The 25,381-nt window shown below is 40.9% G+C and overlaps 1 protein-coding gene across 3 annotated transcripts in view; it reads left to right on the top strand.

Moving 5' to 3' along the window:
* Positions 1-25,381, top strand: part of XRCC4 (X-ray repair cross complementing 4) — a 577,202-nt gene that overhangs the window by 501,295 nt on the left and 50,526 nt on the right. For 2 of the 3 annotated variants that reach the window (XM_077462443.1, XM_077462444.1), the window contains exon 8: positions 14,987-15,117. The exons of the other annotated variant lie outside the window; for it this stretch is intronic. In XM_077462443.1, coding sequence (XP_077318569.1) covers positions 14,987-15,117 — 131 coding nt within the window. The remainder of the gene's footprint in view (positions 1-14,986; positions 15,118-25,381) is intronic. 3 annotated transcript variants of the gene reach the window in all.

Raw genomic sequence — 25,381 nt, 5'->3', positions numbered from 1 at the left:
TGCGCATGCGCCGCTGCAGTCAGCGGCGCATACCGAGGGGAATATCTCCTAAACCGTACAGGTTTAGGAGATATTTTTTTTACCTACAGGTAAGCCTTATTATAGGCTTTCCTGTAGGTAAAAGTAAAAAAAAAAGAGTATACAACCACTTTAAAGTGTAAGTGTGCTTTCAAAAGAGTGGCCAGCAAAGGCCTCCCTGGGTAGGAAATTAAATAGAGGTGTAGACTTTAGATTACATCTTTGATGTAATATATCATACGTCTATGATAAATACAGCTCCTTTCAAATTGTTAATAGGAATTTTTAACATTATTCAGGGCAGGATTGAGAACGTGTCAGACAAGAGAGTTTGACTGATCGATACTCAGACATGAGTAAGGCCCAATGTGCCTGCCAGTTACAAAGCTTTAGATCAGCAAAGCGGTCACTTCTCATTGGACCCATCTGCCTCTTTTGCTATAAGAGAGCATTACTGTTGTGTCAAAATTTTCCTATAGCTGTAAAAGCCATCAAAATGCAAAAATTGCAAGTGTGAGAAAAATAAGAATGAACAAATGTGGTCTACTAAAATATCCGTGCAGTTGGTGGTCTGAGTAGTAAATGTATGTGTTCAAAACCACAGACTAGTTCCATTCTGTTGATGTTGTCTTAGTAAATAACTCCTCCTATGTACCATTTACTTGACTTTTATGTTTAGCAGGGGAAGAGCAGGTCAATTTTGATTGCACAGTAATTTTCTGGAACGCAAGATCAGCCTTCTGTGCTGATCAGCTGGACTTTCACCCCGCATGGCAGCATCAATACGTTGTACACACTACATGAAAGCAGCCTGCAGTTTATTAATCAGGGCATTTTCTGAAAGCCGTGTAATCCTTTTATTCATGGCTCAGCCTAAAGTACAAAGGTGAAATCTGCAATTGATGTAGGAGCTAACAGGATGAAATGGTTAAGGAAATGGTAATGGCTCATATGTTTACCTTCTCTCAAACATGGAGGCCCTGTCAAGGTATAATGGAGTATATACATGACTTGAAGCATAGGATATGTCAGATGGAGGTGCTCCTTCTTTCCTTCATTTTGTATACCACATATGTGAAATAAAACTGTGTTTTGTTATAAAGCTACAGAGTTGTTAGCTGGAATCCTCTTCAAACAAATGCAAAGGCTTTGTGAACATGCATAAAAAAAAAAAGATAAACAGCAGTTCTCCTTTAATGGGTCAGACAGTGAGAGTATAAAGGATACACAGTAATGCTTTATTTGTCTTAGCTTAAGTGCAATTGAAGTTCTTAAACAAGAGACAATTTCCTCTTTGTATCCGGCATTCACATAGTGGCTTTATCATTTTGGTAAGTTCTAGCAGTCATGTAGAATGGGTTGAATCACTTGATAATTTATCATTAGTAGCCTTAGGTTTTGCAGCCACATTATTTTGTGGCTTATTTTTTTTTCAGCTGCCTGTTTTACTGCTGGAACATTATATCCATAAACAACTGAATAAAGAGCCTGTGAAATAAAAATACCTTGTAAAGATATATCTTCAAAGTAAGCAGAAGCATATAAAAAAACAAAAGGGCATTGGCCAAAGCCAAATTAAGGTCATTCTTTCTGATTATTGAAACATTTGAATGAATTGTCTGAATAATTGCATTTTAACCTTCTGTATTGTGTTTTCCTTACATAGTGATACACATAGCCTTCAGTTGTATTCACAAAAGTTACTCCAGATAATATCTAAATATGTATTTAAAATGCATTTATTTGCTTCACCAAAAGAAGTGTAACATGTGATTCACACAAGTGGGTAAAACCTCATGAGCTGCCAAACTCCTCCCTTAACCACTTGGGTACCGCGCTATTGCAAAATGACGGCAACAGCGCGGACCCACATTTCCGGGACGACGTCTATTGACGTCGTCCCGGATACGAGCGGCCTGCGCGCCCCCTGAGGGGCGCGCGCGGCGCGCTCTGTGATCGGCGAGTCCGTGAGACTCGCCTGATCACCGATCCGTGTAAGGGGTCGATCCCGACCCCTTATCACGTGATCAGCTGTCAGCCAATGACAGCTGATCATGTGATAAAACGGAGCCGGTAATCGGCTAGTATTCCTCCTCGCGCTGACAGCGCGAGGAGAAAAAAAAAAAGCCGATCGCCGGCGGCCGTGTTCGGGACATCAGTCCCGATCATGGCCAGCAATTTAAGCGGACACCTGCCCCCTGCCAGTGCCCACCTGCCACCCGCAGTGCCATCCTGAAATAAAGTAAGTGCCCCCCTGTCAGTGACACCCAGCAGTGCCCATAGTGCCCACAGTGCCACCCAGCAGTGCCCACAGTGCCACCCAGCAGTGCCCACAGTGCCACCCACAGTGCCACCCAAAATCTGCCTCAAAGGTGCTGCACCCCAGTGCCGCCCATCAGTGCCCAGCAGTGCCGCCCATCAGTGCCCAGCAGTGCCGCCCATCAGTGCCCAGCAGTGCCACCTATCAGAGCCACCTATCAGTGCCACCTATCAGTGCCCATCAGTCCCATCTATCTGTGGTACCTATCAGTGCCCATCCGTGCCACCCATCCGTGCCACTTATCCGTGCCACCCATCCGTGCCATCTTATCTGTGCCCATCTTTGCCCATCAGTGCCGCCTTATCTGTGCCCATCGGTGCCGCCTTATCTGTGCCTATTAGTGCCGCCTTAACTATGCCTATCAGTGCCCACCAGTGCAGCCTATCAGTGCCCACCAATGCAGCCCATCAGTGCCCACCAATGCAGCCCATCAGTGCCCACCAATGCAGCCTATCAGTGCCGCCTAATCAGCGCACTTCAATGAAGGAGAAAAATGACCCGTTTGCAAAATTTTATAACAAACTATTAAAACATGATTTTTTTTTTTTGCATCTTTTTTTGTTTGTTTAGCAAAAAATAAAACTCCGAGCTGTAACTAAATACCACCAAAAGAAAGCTCTATTTGTGGGAAAAAAATGATAAAAATTTCATTTGGGTACAGTGTTGTATGACCGCGTAATTGTCACTCAAAGTGCATCAGCGCTGAAAGCTGAAAATTGGTCTGGGACTGAGGGGGGTTTAAGTGCCCAGTAAGCAAGTGGTTAAAGTGAAAATCTAAAATAAAATAAATATAAAAATAAACTAAAAAACAGCTGCCAGCACTACCCACATATCGCCAAATGTGACAATGCAAACTGATATATCAAATGTGCAGTGCTTAAATAGCTATACAACTAATATACTTATGTAACGCAAATACAACAGATAACCAGAAAATGTATCCTGTGATGCAAAGGTAATGAATAAATGTCCAAAAAAAATATTAATAAAATAATAAAGTGCTTGTGCCCCGTGTATTGCATAAAGATCCTTAATAATGTACTATTCTGTGATACAAAGCTAAAGTGTCCAAAAAAATATATAAAGTGCACGTGCTCCGTGTATTGCACAAAAAATCCTTAATGATAATAATTAAAAAATTCATTATGAAAACATGATGGTCATAATATCTTCATGCAGTGTGCACACACCCTCCACCAGATGTACCTTCACCTTAAGGGCTTTATATAAAAGCTTGTCTCACCTAGACAGTCCCATCCCCCCTTTAGTTAGAACACAGAGAGGGAACACAATTAAGCCCTTGATCGCCCCCTAGTGTTAACCCCTTCCCTGCCAGTGATATTTTTACAGTAATACGTGCATTTTTATATCACTGATCGCTGTATAAATGCCAATGGTCCCAAAAATGTGTCCGATGTGTCCACCATAATGTCGCAGTCCCGAAAAACAAATTGCAGATTGCCACCATTACTAGTAAAAAAAAAAAAAATACAAATGACATAAATGATCCCCTATTTAGTAGACGCTATATCTTTTGCGCAAAACAATCAATATATGCTTATTGTTATTCTTATTACCAAAAAATATGTAGAAGAATACATATCGGCCTGAACTGAGAAAAAAAACTATTTTTTAAAAAAAAAATTGGATATTTATTATAGCAAAAAGTACAAAACATTACGTTTTTTTCAAAATTTTCGCACTTTGTATATAGCGCAAAAAATAAAAACTGCAGAGATAATCACATACCACAAAAAGAAAGCTCTATTTGTGGGGAAAAAGGGACATCAATTTTGTTTGGATGCAGCGCCACACGACAGTCAGTTAAAGTGTCGCAGTGCCGAATCGCAAAAAATGGCCTGGTCATTCAGCAGCCAAATCTTCTGAGGCTAAAGCAGTTAAAGGCAGAAACTGATCACCAGGAGAACTATTATTGATGAATTCACTGACTCACCTTAATACAGGTTTGGATTGTCGTACGCAAATAGACATAATATAAAATAATAAATCCAGGGTTAAAGCCCTCTATTTATATGTAATTGCTCTCCTTTTATAGCTTTAGTTAATTCATTGCTCAGCATTAAAAGGATATGACCTTGTGTTACATTTTCATATGGCATTTTATGCTTATGATCATTGTGCTGCTAGAAATGAGAGTGGAATTAAGCTATGTTTAGAGCAGTCACAGCCTCCTTTATCTCCAATAACTTATGCCACAATATAGCTAATTGATTGGGAGGTACCGACATGAAGTTTACATTCCTTGTAATAGGAATAAAAGTGACACTTGTCCTCTGTTAACCATGGAGGTGCTTCCTGTGACGTGTCATGAGGATAAACATTGCAGTTTTCGTTACTGAAGCCCCCCCGATTCCCTCGTGAAGACTGAGGAGAAGAATAAATTCAATACCTTCACCATCTCCCCATCCTTTGTAACCAGACGTCCTTCCTCATTCTTTATGGGGCCAATATGGTCTGTCCTCCTTTTTTTACTGTTTACATACTTAAAGAATTTCTTGTGATTTTTTTTGCTCTCCTCCGCTGTGTGTCTTTCATGTTCTATCTTAGCCGTCCTTATTGCGCCCTTACATACCTTGTTGCATTCTTTATAAAGTCTGAATGCTGATCCCGATTCCTCAACCTTGTATTTTTTGAAGGCCTTCTCCTTATGCATTTTTACATTGGAGTTAAGCCATCCAGGACTTTTATTCGCTCTTTTAAATGTATTACCCAATGGGATGCATTGACTAATGCCCTTATTTAAACTGCTCTTAAAGCAAACCTATCTCTCCTCCATGTTCTTTGTTTCTAAGATGTTATGCCAATTTATACCTTCTAGCAAGGCTTGTAGTTTAGGGAAGTTGGCTCTTTTAAAATGCAATGTTTTGTATTCCACGTATGTTTCCTATTTGTGTGATTTATACTGAAGCCAATGGACCTGTAATCGCTGTTACCTAAATTGCCCTGTATTTCCACGTCCGTGATCAGGTCTGTATTGTTTATAATCAGTAGGTCCAGTAACACTTCGTTTCTAGTTGGTGCGTCTACCATCTGACCCATAAAATTGTCCTGCAAGACATTTAGGAACTGGCGATCCTTATATAAATGCGTGGTTCCCTCTGCCCAGTCTATGTCTGGATAGTTTAAATCCCCCATTATGATAACACTTCCCATCCTTGCTGCTAATCCAAATTGTGATAGGAGATCTGTCTCCCCTTCCTCCCTCAGGTTAGGGGGCCTATAGCATACTCCCAGTATTATTTTCCCCTTAGCTTCATCCCTTTGGAGCTTCTCCCATAAGGATTCCACCTCCTCCCTAGCTCCCTTAGTGATGTCATCTCTCACATTCACTTGTAAATTATTCTTGATATATAGGCATACCCCTCCCCCATTTGTACCCTCTCTATCCTTGCGATAAAGGGTATACCATTGAATGTTTGCCAGCCAATCATGAGAGCTGTTGAACCAGGTCTCTGAAATTCCCACAAAATCCAAATCCTCCTCGTACAACAGTATCTCTAGTTCACCCATCTTGTCAGCCAGGCTCCTGGCATTGGTGAACATGCCACGTAGTTTAGATTGCAACTAGGACTTGCTACTATACTTACCTTGGGTATCAATTTACTTGGCGTAACATTATCTTTCACAATATAAAAACAAATTGGGCTAACTTTACTGTTGTCTTATTTTTAATTTAAAAAAGTGTATTTTTTTCAATAAAAGTGCGCTTGTACGACCGTTGCGCAAATACGGTGTGACAGAAAGTATTGCAACAACCGCCATTTTATTCTCTAGGGTGTTAGAAGAAAAAAATTATAATATTTGGGAGTTCTAAGTAATTTTCTAGCAAAAAAACAGTTTTTAACTTGTAAACAAATCTCAGAAAGAGGCTCGGTCCTTAAGTGGTTAAAGATAAAGCTCTTTTGTAACTAAATTACACTGCTTTGACTCTCTGTATCAGTACTGTATTTCAGAAACTCTCAGTTTGTGTTGCAAATGATTGCAGCTCGAGAAGAGCGTATTCATTTACAAAAACACAAGCTGACAATAGCAAAAGCTAGATACAACACTAGGCTGTTTGGAAATTGTGTGTTGTCAGCTTGTGTTTTTGTGAATGAAAGAGCCTTTCTCAAGATAAAATCATTCACAACACAAGGTCACCTTTTCCACTCTCTCTATGTCCTGGATAGCAAGCTGCAGCTTAGGACTCTTTGTAAACTAAAGAGGAGAGATAAGGGGAAAGGAATTGCATGGAGAGGGGGTGGGGCTCAGTGCTGGTTGTATTTAACCCCCCTTCCCAAGAGGGAACGCCAGTATTTTTAGCATATAGGAGGCGTGGTGCTACAGTTGGTAATGACAGAAAAGAAACGTGTGTGTGAGCTACTCAGGCTGTATGGGAATGAAGTCCTGTGCACACCACTGTGAGTGCTGGCCAGGAAGGGAGCTTGTCAATGCTCCAGGCAATGGTAGAAAGTGATAGGTGCCCCGGAGCCACACAGGTGCCCATCGAAGCCTGTTGTGTAATAGTGAATGGCAGTCTCAGCCTGGACCCCCTGCCAGGCTATGCCCCAACACATTTCACTCCTCCCAAGAGAGCTTACTCATGAGTAAACTCTGGTGGGCAGAGTGAAATGCATTGAGGATGTAGCCTGGTGGGGGGTCCACCTATCACTCTCTAGAAAAGAAAGCTGCTTGGATTTTATTGGTGACAGATCTTTAATGCATTCTAGCACACTGCAGCTGTGCTAAATGCTTATGTTCACTAAATTTACTCTAATAGGAATGTATAGTGTTTTTTGAGCTATAAATAAGCAACAGGAAAGGTGTGAAAGGATTAGTTGTGCTGTATCTGTTACCTCCATCTTGCTATATGAATTGTCATTTTACATATATGGATCCAGACTTTCTTTCACTATATACTCTATAGTGGTTTTGTACAAATGTTATTCCATAATGGTCAGGGCTAAAAAAATAAACCTTACAACAATATTTTATTTCATTTTTTTTCTTTCATCGGATACATTTTTCCCTTACCACCAATTATAAAAAAAAAAAAAAAAAACACTTGCATATCCAAGTAATCCACTGCACCCACAGCACAAACAGACGACATCACAAGATAAATGTGAGTGCACTTCTGGAAGCCTGTGCTGCGTAAGTTCCTCTCTCTTGGTGCTTCCTGAATCACCAATCACATTCAAACTTCCACCTTCAAAACGCTAAGGCTGGTTTTGAAAACCAGCTTAAAGCAAAACTATACTCCTTTCCTCTCTAGTGCTGTGGCATCCTAGAGCTCCCTCACCAGCCACTGACATCTTGGGCCATCGTCTTCTGTGTTCTGATCTTCTCCTGTTTTGATTCGCCAAGCCAGTGCATGGGTGTTCCTTTATCTCGCCAGATGCTGAATTGAAATAATGCAGAAGAGACACGCAGCTCAGTGTACAATTTCACCATCTGGCGGGATAAAGGAAGATAAAGAAACATGCATGTTCACAATTATTCTTTTTAAATGAAAGTTCTACTTTAACTATTGACATTTTCTTACACGAGGCCTTCTGGTTGTGAAAAGCAGCATGAAGGTGGTCTCTGCATCACAAACACCATTTTACCAAAGAGGAATGAATGCAGTGATGCTCAACAGCAATGCCAGCATTTGTTGCAAGGATGCCTAAATGTGTTGCTTGTTTTTCAAACACTTCTTAAAATAAAATTACAGTATGTACTACTTTGTTTAACTTGGGGCGATGAATTGTCATGATATAGTAAGGAGGTTTTCTCATAAAATAAAAGCTTTAGTACATGAAGCACTCCATGGTGACCTTTCTGTGAACATGAATTAACCAAACACAAAAATTGATGCATAAGCAAGCACATCGAGAGGCATGTCCAGCATCAAATTGTACTTTTGCTTTTCTGGTTATTTTACTTAACAAAAACAATAGAAATCATTAGTGAAACAAGCAGAATCATGAAGGAAGAAAATACTAAGCAGACTGTAGACTGGTAGCATAAACTAGGTATCTGTTTATACTGAAAGCTACTTTAGAGTGATAAGTTAAGAACTGTACTTCTCGTTAAAGGATTATACGTGCAGTGCACATGATCATAAACCGTCCAAAGTAACAGTTATATCAATGAAAGAAGCAAATATTTCAGTAGCTATTTGTATTTTTAACATAAATAAATGAGTCCTGAAGTTTCAACTCAGTTTGTGTTCATGCTTTTTTCCTTGTGTAATTTATTTTTTATTTTTGAAAGAAAATTATTTGGTTTAATTAATTTCAATGCCTCCTCTAAATTCTTATGGCAGTTATAGTTTTCTTTGAAACAACATATGTTTCATTTACCAGTAGAAACAAAAATGTTTTTGCGTTAATTTTGTAAAAAATGTAAAGGCCTTTCAGTTGAATTTCAAGTACTACAATTCAGATACTGTATAATCAGTAAATAGCTCATTGAAGAATTTTCCCATGGACCAGGTCAATCATGAACATCATTCACAGAAAATTAACTTAATGACATGTTTTCATTACTAACAAACACCGGATGAAAGTAAGACTTTTTTTTTCTTTAGTGTGACATGTAGTAACATATGTTTAGGGAATGATCCAATTGGCTCAGAGAAAACAGAATGACACAGACAGTATTTGGTGTGGAATTCTCTCACTTAGGAAATAATTACAATGTTTCAGGCATTCTTCCCTGTTAAAATGATGTTGTGTTTAAGGTGTCAACCAAAGGAATGATAATAAGAAGGCAAAGTTGTGCTTTTGTAGAAAGTTACAGCATAGACATGCTTACACTAATTTGCAAATTAGTATTGGATTAAAATACTGTACATGACATAATTGAGAACAGTCACTAATTGAAATGATTGTGAAGACAATTTGATCTTATCCATGTGTGTTTGTACACCCTAACTTCAACTAGGAGAAAAAAAGTTGCTTTATTGTGTTCTCATGGTTGCAATGTTATACCATTATTTAAAGAGGAAGTAAACCCCAGCTGATTTTCTTTCGCTCACAGTAATTTCCCGACATGCAGCAAATACACAAACGGCACAATTTACATGCCGTTAATGAAAGAGCATATTACACGATCGTGCACAATGTCATTGACGATAAAAAGACGATTTACATTGAAACTACACAAGTAAGCGCACTTTCACAGGCAGCGATTAGCTACCTGTGTTATCTAGTATTTGCTAAGATTAACTTGACTCTGAGGGGTTACAACCACTTTAAATCAATCGTTATCCCGCTCAATTTAAAAAATGTATATTTGCTTGATAAAACGGTGCTGACATTTGATCCTGTGTTTAGTAGAAATTAATCAAGGCGGTTATTGAGCAAAAGGCAAATGACTTTGCCTAGACGAAAATTGTGTCATTAGTCAGCTACAGCCAGGTCTCCTCATCCTTAGCTAATACGACTTTACCATTATAAGTTTGAAGAAAGGTGAGAGGCTGTAACAGGCGCTCATTTGTTGCAGAGGCATCACAACTTGCATGACATGTAATTGATGAACTTGCATTTAAGGCTGGGTTCACACTGCAGCACGGAGCAGCTCACAGCAGATGTCCAGTGGGTCCTTGTTCATCGGTTCAGATCCGATTTCAGTCCAAATTTTTAGCTGAATTTGGACCTGGAACAGACCAGAAAATGCACAGGACTCCTCTGCAATTTGCAGCAGAGCCACTCCGGAGATGCATGAACTTGCTCCATAGAGAGCCGGTCACAATCTTCTGACATGCGAATTGGTTGCAAGAAACCCACATCCAATTCACACTAGTGTGAACCCAGGCTCAATCCAGAGAGCACACAGTTACACTAGATGATATCTAGATGATCTCTGAACAAATAATACTTCACCTTCTGAACAGAAAAGCAGATGAAGGCATGGTCAGGGGAAGTAGTGTTCTCCAAAGCCATTTTAGAAGGGCAAGAAGCGGGGAAGGGCAAGCAACCCTGCGAATCTTTAATTTCTGAACTGAAATAAAGAGTCTTCCAATGGTGATAAATGTGGTAGTGCCAACTGTCCAAGAGACAATTCCCCTCTCTTTGGAAAGCTCGCCTTTGACTTCTTAGTGTGTCTATGGTACAAGACGTGAAAGGAACAAATGAAAACCCAACTTTTTTAAACTTTTCTTTACTACACTTAAACTTAAACAAAAATTGCCAAAGATCAGCTGTTTCCCTGCATACATGCACTTAACATCAAAAATATTCTGTCCAGCCACTTTTGTAAATCATTCATTCAGCATGTAATTATTTTCACAGCAAATCCAGGAAGGTGACACCACATTCTTTTTAGAGTAAATAAATGCAGCCATGACACTTGCATGCACTGTTTAATTGGGCGGCTATGAAGCAAATGAGGTTTAATGTTGATAAATGTAGTTATGCACTTGTGAGATAAACATATGAATGCTTCATACATACATGGGGGAGAAGAAATGGGGGAATCAATGGTGGAGAAGGTTCTGGGTGTTCTGGTAGATCATAAGCTTTTGTTTGTTGTTGTTTTTTTGGTTTGTTGTTGAACTGGATGGAGCACAAAGCACAGATGCACCATCGAACTCTTCCAGCCATTTGGAGGCTGCAGAGACGGCCAATGCATCTGCACATGCATGGCAAAATTCCATATGTGTGGATAGCACTTTAGTACCCCATGGCATTTGAGTGCATGTGTGGACTTCCAGGGCCCAGCCTAGGCAGGAAACTTGAAGTGAAGGAAAATTCACCAGGAAAAAAAAAAACGGTAGAAACTACAAAAAACATTTTCAGCACTTGTGGAAGAGGAGGGGGGGGGGAGAGACCACAAAGGGCATTGATGTTTAGGTGAATTTGGTTATGTTTTAACTCTGCTTACTCTGTGCTCTCCTTTTGTCAGCATGTTTCCTTTTAGCACATGTGCATGCAGCAGAGCCTGATTAGCTACCAGTTCTTCCCCTTTCTCTCCCAGTCTGAGTGCTAGTTTACCAGAGATGATAGGAAGCCTGTTGTTAAGACAGATGGCTGAATGTTTAGTTCTTTTTTTATAGGAATACACAACTACGTTAAATTGTGATTTTATTTAATGCCTGCCTGTAGCACATCTTTAAATGAAATATAAATTTAGGAAACAAACCAGTCAGTGAACTGCTAATATTCAACAGGACAAGTGGTTAAAAACGTAATATCAGCCAAAACATTTTAGAGAGGGGGGTAACAGCCCTTTTAGGTGTTTATTGATGTCTGTGACCCTATTGTAAAGCCCCACTTCCTGCAGGAAGGTAGACAAATTCACAATTGAAAAAAAAAAAGTATACCTTAATTGTATCAGATAATTACAGTATTATACAGATACCCGCTTCCACCTTCAGGCTGCAGTAGCATCAGAATTAAGACTTCAACCAGCATGTGATCACTATTTTACAGCTGAAATTGTAATCGCGTGATTGGAAAACAGTTGATTGGTTTCCTAGTGAGACTGGAGCAATTAGTGACAGCCGTGTCTGACATGTGGCACCATGCAAGATGTCAGACGCTGCCTGTCAATGGGAATATAATTGTACCTTCAACACGAGGAACGTTTTTTTTTTATTCTTAGATAAAAGAAACAAACCTTGTTATTTTAATAACCGTCCCATGATGTATGAAAATGTGTTCCACTAATGAAATTATTCTCTAATGCAGTTGAGGCTCAAATCCTTCAGGAGTATTTAAACAGTATATCTTATGCACTCTAGTAAATGTAACAAAATAGCATCAGCAAATTCTTTTCTACTTTTGTAAAAGCATGTACTCTAATAATAAATTATAACGTAGCTTTCAAGGTATCATTTCTATGATTTAACATTCGATTTTTAGAGATTGTTCCAAAGAAACCATTGAATTGATTTTTTGCTGTTGCTAGCACTTCTCAGGCAAACAGTTGCTACTCATATGGATGTCATAAACGTATATTTAAGAGAGTACAAATGCCATCATAAATGACATGAGTTTTAACCTTGAGGATGTATTAAAAGTCATAAGGAATGGTGGCAAGTCCCAGAAGGCCTAATTTTCACAACGGGTATTGAATGGGAACAGATGGCATCTTTCATCGGTTGAAGACATGATTTTATTGCTAACATGATGTTTCAGATTATATCTAACCACTGCCGTGTTTAATTTATTCTCCTTAGAAGTGAGCTAACACCTAGAAATGTAAAGTCTCATTCAACCTGGAATAGTTTGTCCTTGAAATGATCTGATAGTAAATGTAGACTTTCCATAATCTTCAGATTGTCAACACAATATTGGTTGCATTGTCACAGAATGTTGAGCCATCATTTATTGCCTTTGCCTTTTTAATGCATAGAGCATATATTGTGTAATTTGCTCATGCTTTAGCTTGCATTAGGAAAAATGAGAGTTGACAAACATACAGAAGGTTTCTATGGACATTTTGTTTTTCTCTGCTGTTTTTCATACTTGTTTTTAGTTTACCTACTTTTCTTGCTGCTACTTCACTTTCCTTGGTGATTTCTAGGGGTGCAACTGATCAAAAAACTCATGGATCGGATCGTTCCTCGGATCAGAGTCACGGGTCGGATCATTTTTCGGGTCAGCAAATAATAATTGAATTTGCAAAAACCTGTGAAAATTCCACCACCATATAGTCCCCACTGTAATATCCACAATCTCCCCTACTGTAATATCCCTGTCATCTCCCCAAATGTAATATTGGCTGAGCATGGATGAGTATGGCTGGGTATTACAGAGTATTGGCAGAGTATTGGCAGGGTATTGCAGAGTAAGTATTGGCAGGGTATTGCAGAGTATTGGCAGGTAGAGTATTGGCAGGGTATGGCAGAGTATTGGCAGGGTATGGCAGAGTATTGGCAGGGTATTGCAGAGTATTGGCAGGGTATTGCAGAATATTGGCAGGTAAAGTATTGGCAGAGTATTGGCAGGGTATTGCAGGGTATGGAGGAATGGCTGTGACTGTACTTGTCACAGAGCAGCGCTGTGGGCTCTACAGATGCAGCCCACAGCGCTGCTGCCATCCGATTTCTCCCCTCCACTGTACAGATCAGTACAGAGAGGGGAGAGAGGAACCAGCGTCATCATTTACAGGTGATCGCTCCGAAATGACGGAGCGATCACATTGTAAACACCGAGGGGTGCAGAAAGATGGCTGCCGCTCTGGATCTAGGCCGAAGCTGCGGCCTTTCCTAAGGCTGAAACCGCGGAGCGCTCCGCGGATCGTGGTATGTGCCGATCCAAGCGGGGTGACCCGTTCGGATCACGGATCGGTGCCGATCCGTTGCACCCCTAGTGATTTCACTGCAGGATTGTAGCTGATAATTTGAAGGGAAACTTTGTGGTTTAAGGCTGGATTCACACTGGAACTGGCTGTGGATCGCACAGGAGCACTGTGCGTCCCTGTTCCCCATTTTAGGGATGAATCAGGGCTGAATCTTTGCCTGAATTCGGCCCTGAAACTGAGCCAAAGACGTTTCTGTGCAGTGCGCTCTGGAGCTGTCCAGGATATATGTGAATCGGCTCCATAGAGAGCCGGTCACATTCTTGGATTGTGGATGCGGGGAATTGAATTGGATGCGGGGAACAGCCTTACTGTTTTTTTTGCCATAATTAGTGGAACTTGTGCAGTGCTACTGTACAGACGTTCAAGTTGCTAAGGTTAAAGCGTCACCTCTGCCTTTATCTTCCTAAAATATACAACAATCACCTAAAATGCAACTTATAATTTATATTTTATGTTGCTTAAAGGTTCTGAATATTTCTCTTCATTATTTTTTACAGATTTTTGTTTAGAAATGCCCTTAAATACATTGCTTTCTCTGCTTCCTGCCTTCACACAGCAGTACTTTATGCAGGCATAGCTGAGTAATGTAAAACCCTAAAAATCCAATGTCCTTACACAAAATTCTATGGCAATGCAGTGCCGCGTAAATGTGTTACTGAGTGCCGATTACTGAGGGCACAGAGTTTAACAGTGATCCCTATTGGGCTGCATAGTCAAATTAAGACATTCTGTGCAACTGCTAAGGAAGCCAATGCGGGGCTCCTGTGCACACAAGCAAGCTGATTGGTTACTATGCACAGTTAATCCAGATTCTGTCTACTTCAATTTTAGGCTCCATTCACACAGGCGGAATAGCCACGATTCCAAATCACTGTGTTTACAATGCCAATACTTCTTAATGACACCTCAATCACGGTACGATTTTGCCACCATAAATCCCGTCGCAATTGCGGCAGAATCACAAAACACAAGAAGCTTTTCGCTCAAAAAGGAGCAGGAGCTTCTTTTGGGCGACAGCATCATGCGTTGCGATTTTTTTGCGATTGCAGCACAATTTATTGCACGACAATCGTAGCAAAATCGCACTGCGATTTTTGTGACATTAAGAAGTAATGGCATCACAAATGTTGCTGGGATTTTGAATTGCGGGCAGATTTGCGGCAATTCCGCCTAGGTGTGAATGGAGCTTTAGGGAATTTCCCCACTATGTGAATGAATGAATGAATGAATGAAATACTTGTATAGCGCACAATGCGAACTGAATCGCCTCTAAGCGCTGTGGCGAGCTTTGATCATCTGCTAAAAGAGGAAGGTCTTGAGTTTTTTCCTAAAAGCCAGGTGATTTTATTCCAGGCGGATGTTGATTGGTAGAGCATTCCATAGCCGAGGCCCTTGGACAGAGAATCTCCGATCCCCCTTGGATTTATACTGGGCTTTGGGCACGAGGAGGAGGTTTTTGTTGGCTGATCGAAGACTGCGGTTTGGTGTGTAATGATTTATTTTCTCCATTAGGTATTGCGGAGCTTCTCTATGCACGATTTTTTACGGTTAGCCAATGTAAACTCCTCAGCGAAGGAGAAATGGATTCCCAGGTTTTTTTTCCTGTTATCAGCCTTGCTGCCGTGTTTTGGATCAGTTGTAATCGCGCAAGTTGATATTGTGGTAATCCTATGTAAAGCGAATTTGCGTAGTCCAGTCGTGAAGTAATAATTGTTCCAACTACCACTGCTTTGTCATTCTTTGGGATAAAAGGGATGAGTCTGCGAAGCATGCGCAGCAGATGGTGCATAAGCAGAAGTGAGAATCCTCAGCTTTTCTTCTGTTAAGGTGACTTCAATGCCTGTACATTTTAGGACTATTGATATACCTGAGAATTATTTATACTATGTTTCCAGATTACTCTTCAATCTTTTCTGTTGAGGTAAAATGAAATTTTTACCTTTTAATATTTTTCTGTAAAAATAGAATTTCTGCATCTTTACCTGTATTTGTAATTAGCCAAATTAGTATTACTAAATACTAATCCTAGATAAAAAAAAAAATTCTTGTCTGTCACTAATCTTCCAGCCCTAAAGACTGATTGTAATTCACCCAGCTCCTAATCGCATATGTTTTTGGCTGTGCAACTGTATTAGATGCATTTTTGTTTACATTAGATATCATTTTACATTCTACAATTGTAGTAGTCTTCTATTTTCCATTTTTGTGGTTTATTCTTTCAATTCCTCCTTTAACAAGGGCCTGGATCATTTTGTGTAATTTCACCCCCTGCTCCTATGAGTTCTTTCTAATTATTATGTTTTTTTCATAGTACTGTATTTTCTTTTTTTTTTCTGAATGCCCCTTTAAAGGTAGAAGGCAGTCTAAATCTAAAATGAAATCTTGTGATGCATACAGCAAGTAGTGCCTACCTGGTCAGTACATTAGTTTTTCATACAGTCCTTTATGCCATGCACCTCTTACTTATTTGTATTAATGGGCTTGGTCGTGTTCAGATCAAAGCCATCACTGCACACCACCAATCACAACTCAGATCTAGCACAGACTATTTGCCTTTAGTAAATAAACCCCAATGTCTAGGTTTTTAAGTAGTTGTAAAGGAAACTTGTGTTGATCAGTCTAATGCTGCGTACACATGGTCGGATTTTCCGATGGAAAATGTTTGATGGGAGCTTTTTTTCGGAAATTCTGTCCACGTGTAGGCTCCATCGGACATTTTCCAAAATTGTCGGAAATTCAGATCGTGTGTACACAATTCCAACGCACAAAGTTCTACGCATGCTTGAAATCGAGCAGAAAAGCCGCACTGACTATTGAACTTTAGTTTTCTCGGCTCGTCGTACATCACTGCGTTCTTGACGTTCGGTATTTCTGACAACATTGTGTGACCGTGTGAATGCAAGACCATTCTTTGGCATGCCAAAGACCATACCATAACGTATGTCTTTTTGCAGATTACATCTTACTCTTCATGTTATCTCCCCATATCACAGCACCTAATCTCTCTGTCCAAAACCATTTTGCACACATTTCGGGCTTAACAGTTACCTATCAACAATTAACTGCACTCAACATTTTCTTGCCTCCTTCAGACCTTCAGCTAAAGATTCACTTCCCTTTTCTTGGACACCTCATAGACTTCCTTACCTAGGATTATAACTCACTCCTAAAATAACTGACTTATACTCAGCTAACTTCCCTCCATTACTAAAACAGGTTACTGAATTATTATCACAATGGTCCTCTATCCCTCTACCCTGGTAAAATTAAGATGGCTATATTGCCCATCTTTTTAGAGTCTTGCCCATCCCAGTTCCATCTAATTTTTTACAGCTTATACAGCGCAGAATTATCTCCTTTATCTGGGTTAAAATGAAACCTTGAACCTGTAAATCCACTCTCTGTCTCCCACAATGCTGCGGAGGTTTAGATCTCCCAAATATTTCTTCTTAGTATCATGCTGCACACCTTGCACATTTACCAAAATACCATGCAATCAAAGAAATTCCTTTATGGGTAACAATTGAGTCTATTGACGGTGACCCTATTTCAGTATCTAACATGCTATGGTTAAGACCAACTGATCTTACTTTTATTTGCAATCCTATCACAAAGCATTCTTTATCCAATAGGCGCCGCACGTCAGGCATGGGAATGCGTGACGCTTATGCTCTGTAGCGCCCACACTCCCCCAGGCATGGCAAAGGCGGGGGCGGCAGGGGGCCCACCAGCCACATCACAGCTCCCGAATATGAAAACCAGAACCAGCGGCAAGCAGCCCGTCTACCATCTCACACCACCACTGCAGGAGAACCGAGGCATATTTAAAGGTCTACTGTAAACAATATAAGGGTATATAAAAAAGAATATAAGCAAGCAAAGTTACTAGTAATAAAACAATATGTCAAATGGATCCAAGGAGGCTAACCTGAGGTCAGAAATATTGCAAAAGAGGTAGCAAAACTATAATGATAGAGCATAACCACATGCTTCCATCCCTGATACTAGTATTAATAAAGGAGCTGGTTTTAGGGACTTTACATTAAGGCATGACCTGGTAAGGTCAGTTCTTCCATCCCTTGGGACTTTAAATGAAATTACGGCCCGGTAAGGTCACACGTTTTCATCCCTATAATGAACAAAAAGGGGAGAGAGCAAGGGGGTGGGACTTCTCCTATTATGTTCACCAATTATTCTATTGCAACCACGTGCTTCATTTAAAGTCCCACCCTCTTTCTCTCTCCCCTTTTTGTTAAACCTAAAACCTGATGGATCACACAATCAATTTCACCTTCTTTTACAGCTCATAACAGCTGCAACTTTGATGACACACTATTATTGCCTTGGTAATTTTACTCTATTTGCCTTGACTATACTTTCTATTCACTTGGGATCGCATCACCACTTGTAATTTCCTTTCCCCTTCATTTTCTTCCCCCCTCATTCCCTTCCCCGCTTTTTTCTACCATCTTCTCTCTATCTACCCCTATTTTTTTGTTTTCTAACTTTCTTTTATATTGTACTTATAAACAGACTCTTTTAATATAAATCTATTAGATTTATATTCTTATTGCTGCTCTTGCAAAATGAACCAATAGTCACTAGCTTACTTTTTTCCTTCTGATTGAATTTTAGAATGCTTTCGTTGTAATACTTTATTGGTTTATTCGTTGCTCTACTCATTACATTTTTACATTGTTATGTACTAATCCTGTTTATAAATCGTTATGTTTAGCTTTATTGCTATTTTAATATCGTACCACCATCCTTATATGTACTCAATTTGTCAATATTTTCTTATATTTAAAAAATAATAAACAAATTTGACAGGAAAATATTTGGCACATCATAAAATATAACAAATCCAATCCAGGGCTGTTGAGCAGTTAGGCCTCATGTGCACTGCTGCTGGTTAACGGACGTTCAGAGGCAGTTGGCTGCTTTTTTCAGCTGCCCCTGAACTCACCCAATGTTATCTTATCAGTACATATACACAGGTTTGTTTAATGTCGTTTTTAGGCAGTTGAGTTTAGAGGCCTTTTTTGAAAGCAAAAAAATGAGTTCAGGCGCTGAGTCCCTGTTCTGCCTCTCATGCCCGCGATCGCTCATGGGCATTGGCCATTGCTACCGCCGGTCACGAGCATCATCACCCCCGCTGTGCAGCGGGCACGCGCCTGCTGTCCTGCTTAAAGGGGCCGATGTATAGCTACGCCGGTTCGCGGGATCGACTTGCTGCAATATAATGATGGAGGCTGGTCGGCAAGTGGTTAATGTTGTATACAAGCTGTTACCCAAGTGTTGGGATTGACACACAGATAATGTAAGTGCAATAGTTTGTGGATTTTTAATAAATAGAAGATTGGCTTAACCATTTCCTCCACGGAGTTGCTAGATTAAAAAGGTGGTGCTTACGCAAGGATAAAAATTTGACATTTCGGACAGATGAAGATATGTACACACTTTATTGGAGCAAAAAACACTTTAGTTGATATACGTTTTTTGACGTACTGAGAGTACGGGACACTTTTGGGTATTTATGAACTTTGAGATTAAATGAATTTTGAGAAGGATGTATTGCAATAAATAAATTGGCATATATTGATTTGGGCATGTCACAATATTGTGACATGCCCAAAATATATTAAACATATATTTTTATTTATTTGATGACTTATCATATTCTGTAGCAATATAAACATTGTCAGAAGTCCTAACCTTTCCTCACTGCTATAAATATGTTTTTGTCTGTGTCCCTCTCTGAGCGATTTTCCCCATAGGAATCTTCTCAACAGAGAATCTGGCCAAAAGGACACAGCAATTAACTAGACAAAGGCTATAACCACTCCATCAAACAAAACAAATGATTTTGGCTGGGGTTGGGTTTTAAATTGATTGCTTTAGACATTTTTACTTATTTATTAACATTATACGAGGGATCTTCAAAACGTTTCCTTAAAAATGTTAAAAAAAAGTGTGGAAACTTTTTGAAGAACCCTCATATTATTTTACATTTTAGTTTTACTTGGTTACTATTTTTTTCCTTATTATAAACGTAGATAAAACTTGCAGGGTGTAAATAGATGGTGGGTAATTTCTCACAAGAAATACTAGGCATGCGCTCCAAGTTTTACTCCAGGTTTGAAGGATAGTTTTCAAGGATTATTACTGTCATTTTTTTTTTAACTTTATTTTATGAAGCCCAGCTATAATTTAGCACCTGTCTTTAGAACAAGCATCCACTGCATTAGCTGCTGCAGAAATTGATTCAGTCATTAAAATGAAGTATTCGTAATGTTCCCTTAAAATCATTCAGAACTTAATGACATACACTTACTGCGTGCAAGGTTCTTGGAAGTTCATTGCTTTTAATGCACGCATGGTACCTTGCATGCACTTCATAGGATAATGTAATGGCTCCCATTACAGTTTCTAGAGTGTGCCATGTGTGAAATTCTTGGTAAATGTATCTTAAGGGATTTGTTAACTGTTTATTGAGTTTATGAATTACTGATGTGAATGTTATGTTTTGAAATACTTAATTTTATGTAAGAAAGCATATTTGTTTGCAATAAAATGCTGTAAAATTTACCCATAGCTATAGTGTAAATTACAAAATGCTGTTTCATCATATTCTTTAATAACCTAGATTAAATGAAAATCTGATTTTCTATTCATGGCTGCTGATGAATTGGAAAAATATCTGAATTGTGGATAAGTAAAGAGAGGATTTCTCGAGGTTCAAGTACCTAAACATTATTATGCATAAGGAGAAGCTGTGACAGAGAGCAGTCAGTGACAGCTCAGTCAGTGTGCTGGGAGCATGCAGTGAATCCACTTTCAGCACACAACCTCAGGCCGCCATGGACACACATGTACCGTGGCTAGGTGTTAAAGTCTCCACACCCCTCTCATGTCATACTACCCACCTCTTTACTCTCCGCACCCCTCTCATGTCATACTACCCACCTCCATACACTCCACACCCTTCTCATGTCATACTACCCACCTCCTTACACTCCACACCCCTCTCATGTCATACTACCCACCTCCTTACACCTCTTATACTACCCACCTCTATACACTCCACATCCCTCTCATGTCATACTACCCACCACCATACACTCCACAGCCCTCTCATGTCATACTACCCACCTCCATACACTTCACACCCCTCTCATGTCATACTATTCACCGTCATACACTCCACACTCCTCTCATGTCATACTACCCACCACTATACCCTCCACACCCCTCTCATGTCATACTACCCACCACCATACACTCCACACCAATCTCATGTACATGTTATCCACTGCCATGCACGCCACACCCCTCCCATGTACATACTCCCAGCCTCCATACAATCCGCACTCCGCTCATGTACATACTACCTACCACCATACACTCTGCACCCCTCTCATGTGCATACTACCCACTGCTATACACTCCGCATCCCTCTCATGTATGTAGCACGCTCTAGTGTGCTAAAAGAGTAATGTAGTTTTTTGAGAGAAGGTACATTTCCAGGCTTGGCTTGGCTGGCCTTTGAGAGAGCTCCCCAGTCTGGGGGGAGGCGGTGACCTTGGGCCTGGGCTCAGATGCGGACGGGACCCTCTGGGAACACATGGAGGTGTCCTAGACTGGAGGTACGGGAGCAAGGAGAGGACAGTGGGATAGATTACTGCCAGGCAAGTCTCCAGGGAGGAACTACAGATCACAGCCGGGAGGGCTGGTAAGTGATGCACAGACAGGAGAACTGGGGAGGCTCGCCTGAGAGGACTGGGAGTGAGCAGTCTGAGATGGGTGCAGAACCAGAAGAGTGGACTGTGGAAGTATGGGCAGGAGAACGAGGCAGCTACAGCCATGAGAATTGGCAGGGCCCGAAGAGGTGGTGCTGGGAGCAGTAGCCATGTGTAGGACAACTAGCACCAAGGACTATCATATATTTGCTACACCACAGGGATCCTAGGTCCCTACCCGCAAAGGGAACTTGCAAGGCCTGGCTGAGTCAGTGTCAGGCCTAAACCTATGCTAGTTGGTCCTGAATGTCCAAGCAAGTGATGCGCTGGAGTGAATACTGTAGTGTATATACAGGGAGTATATATAGTTGGCCCCATGTAAATATCCTGCAAATTTAGTGGTCATCCCATATTTCCTTACCCAATCCAAGTTATTTTCCCTTAATAAAAAAACAAAACAAAGTGCATGGACTGTTTTCTGTCTAAGCCCTTGTACACACGGTCGGACATTCCGACGGAAAATCCAACCGTGTGTGGGCTCCATTGGACGGCTTCCGTCGGAATATCCAACCGACAAAGTTTTAGAGCTGGGCTATAAAATTTTCCGACAACATGATCTGATCGGACTTTGATCGTTTGTACAGAATTCCGATCGGACTAAGTGCCACGCATGCTCAGATCAAATTCCTAAACCAACGCTATTAGCTACTAGCCTGAACGTAGTCCCGTTGTAACAAAATAACACCATCACGTTCTGAATGAATCAGTTTCGGACAAAATCTTTTGGTTGTCGGAATGTCGACCCTGTGTACAAGGGCTAAGTGTGACTGAAAATCGTGTGCCTGGTTGGGCAGGGTGACAGGAGGACTACTATACTCAGCAACACTCACAAAGGTAGCACTACATGCGCATACTACCCATTGCTATACACTCTGCATCCCTCTCATGTACATACTACCCACCTCCATACACTCTGCACCCCTCTCATGTCATACTACCCACCACCATACACTCCATACCCCTCTAATGTACATACTATCCACTGCCATACACTCCGCACCCCTCTCACGTACATACTCCCAGCCTCCATACACTCTGCACCCCCTCAACACTACAATGCACCCCTCTCATGCCAATACTACCCACCGCCATAAACTCCGCACCCCTCTCGTGTACATACTACTGGCCTCCATACATCCCTCTCATGTACATACTACCAGCCTCAATACACTTTGCACCCCTCTCATGTCATAGTACCCATTGCCATACACTCCACACACCTCTCATATACATACTACCCACTGCCATTTACTCCACACCCCTCTAATGTACATACCACCCGCTACCATACACTCCACACCCCTTTCAAGTACATACTACCCACTTCCATAGGCTACACACCCCTCTCATGCACATACTATGCTTCAGTTATGAATGAACACAGTGAATGATCAGTACCAATACTAAGAATATTTACCAGCCTCTTTTCCCACCCTCCATCCTGAAGTTCCCCCACAGCAGTCAGTGGGAGAGAAGAGGAGGGAAGGTGGCAGCACTGTGGGGGGGGGGGGGGCACACTGTTATTTTTTACTGCTTGAATTATTTTTCCCATTATGGGTGTGAGTGGGGCCTCGTGTCCAAGTTTTGCCTAAGGCCTCACAAAACCTAGCGCCGCCTCTGGTGAAAATGAAATCTAATGAAGTGTTGCATTTTTACAAAAATAATAAGTGGTAACAATTTAAAACTTAAAGTAAAAAAATAGAAATGCTGTGACTATACCTTACTAGCTTTAGGAGACCCAGCTCAGGAGAACACTGTAAGAACCGGCTGTAAAAATCTGGTGAAGGCTTGATATTTTTCACACAATACAACCATTGCACAGAATGGGTATGCAGGGAAGCTATACATGTGAACAGATTGCTGAATCCAGTGCTTGTAGAAGATTGTGGATAGTGTTGGTTCTAAACCAGGGATCAGTAACGTGTTGTCCGCAATCTACCAGTTGACCTCATGCAAGTGATAATAGACCACAAACATGTCCTTGCTTTACCAGACCTTCTCCTCAGCAACCACCGCTCTCATTCTTACAGCAGAGTGCAAAGCGGAAGACAGCACACTACTGGATGGAGAGCGGGAACGGGAGCCTGCCAGAGTTAGCCTTTTAAGTTAATCAGCCCGGCATCCTAGCAACCAATCATCAGTTTGTTAATATAAATAGTTACCCCCAGTAGCTCCCGTTCCCACCCCTCACCCAGTACTGTGCTGTTTCCCGCTCTCCACTTTGCTGTACACCCATTCTGAGGTAGGAGAGTGCTACTTACACATTGCTGTGTGTTTGTGTTGGGGGAGGATGTAAAGGGGGCAGAGGACACTGCTGGGGGGGACAGAGAACACTTCTGTTGGGGGTAGATAGAGGACACAGCTTTGGGGGTGGCATATGACACTACTGTGAGGGGGGCAGACAGTGCTGCTATGGGGGGACAGATGGGCAGAGGACATTAAAGTGGGGGGGTGGGTGATGAGAATGAGCAGAGGACACGGCTATGGGGGGCAGCAGAGGAGTAGAAGACACCACAGTGGGGAGGTGATGTGAAGGGGGCAAAGGACATTACTGTGTGGGGGGCAAAGGACACTACTGTGTGTGTGTGTGGAGACCGGGTGTAAAGGGGTAGAGGACACTGCTGTGGGTAGGCAGAGGACATTGCTTTGGGTGAGCAAAGGACACAGGATACTGTGGGGGATGATATAAATGAGGACTACTACTGTGGGGTGGGTGGGGAATGATGTGAAGGGGGCAGAGGACATTACTGTGACACACTATGTTCTTCAAGTCGTGTTTTTATTTGTAAAAAAAAATGGCACCACCTCCCTGGGGATCTTTGATTTCTTCCATGTTGTCCGGGTAGAACTCAACCTCTGAAAGGTTGCCTATCCCTGATCTAAATCAATGCAAACCTTTTTTCCAGGGGGTCTACAGACCTGGCATTCTCCCAATCTAGCAGTTTATAGTTGGGTCAGAGAACTTTTGTCTGTAATCCCTAACTCCTAACCAAGCCTTAACATTCACTGTCAGGGGGTGGATTTTCCTGGCCAATTGCTATTGATTACCCCTTGATGTGTCAGCGTTATGCTCCCTCTTTCTGCTTCTAATGCTAAAACTGGAGAATTTGTATGTTTGTACAATAATACTTAATTAGGAAGATTGGTTGAGGGCTTAATCAGGCTTGCTTGGCTGACCACCATCTGTTTGTAGGCAATTTAACATACAATGGCTAGAAGGAAAGGTTAACATACAAGATTTGTGTCTACAGAGCATTTACATTAAATTATTATATTTGAAGGCTTTTATAGGATTGTTATTGAAATACTGTAATTAGTATTTTCTATTGCTAGAGAAATTGCCTTCGAGATAGGGATTATAGAGCTGGGGGAAGCTTAATCGATTTACTATGGAGCACCATCACACATGGCATGCCCCTGGTAGCAACACTCAGTGCATCTCATTTGAAACCAGGCAATATTGGATAAAAATGCAAGTTGCAAGCACCAAAGTTGCCCTTCCTGATCAGCACAGCCTCATATTTCCGGTAATATAACGTTCGACTGAGTGTACGTGACACAGATCAACTCTTAGTCCATCAAATGTGGTTCTCTCACAACACAGTCCAAGGAATAATTCTGAAATCTAGCTAGTCAACTAAAATGCATCACACTAATAGAGACATGTTTGTTAATGTTCCATATCATTTTTACATATGAAACACAAACCAGGCCACAAATAAATATGAAAAATATAGCTTTCCTTTCACCAATAGGTACTTTGTAAGTCTACAGGAGAATATAATAGATTCTCCTGAGGTCAGCAAAGACACAAAATAACCATCCGATGAAATGACATGAAACATTTTGATCTTTTTTTTGTTAATGATGCCCTAATTTTAAAGTGAGGTGGAGTCAAAGATGTGATACTTTATATCTCCTGAACTATATTTCCTACACTGAGAATTGG

Source organism: Lithobates pipiens, unplaced genomic scaffold, assembly GCF_037356315.1.
Source record: "Lithobates pipiens isolate NorthernLeopardFrog02 unplaced genomic scaffold, aLitPip1_a1.2 Scaffold_3, whole genome shotgun sequence".
Taxonomy (NCBI): Eukaryota; Metazoa; Chordata; class Amphibia; order Anura; family Ranidae; genus Lithobates; species Lithobates pipiens.
This window is presented reverse-complemented; position numbering and strand designations above follow the sequence as displayed.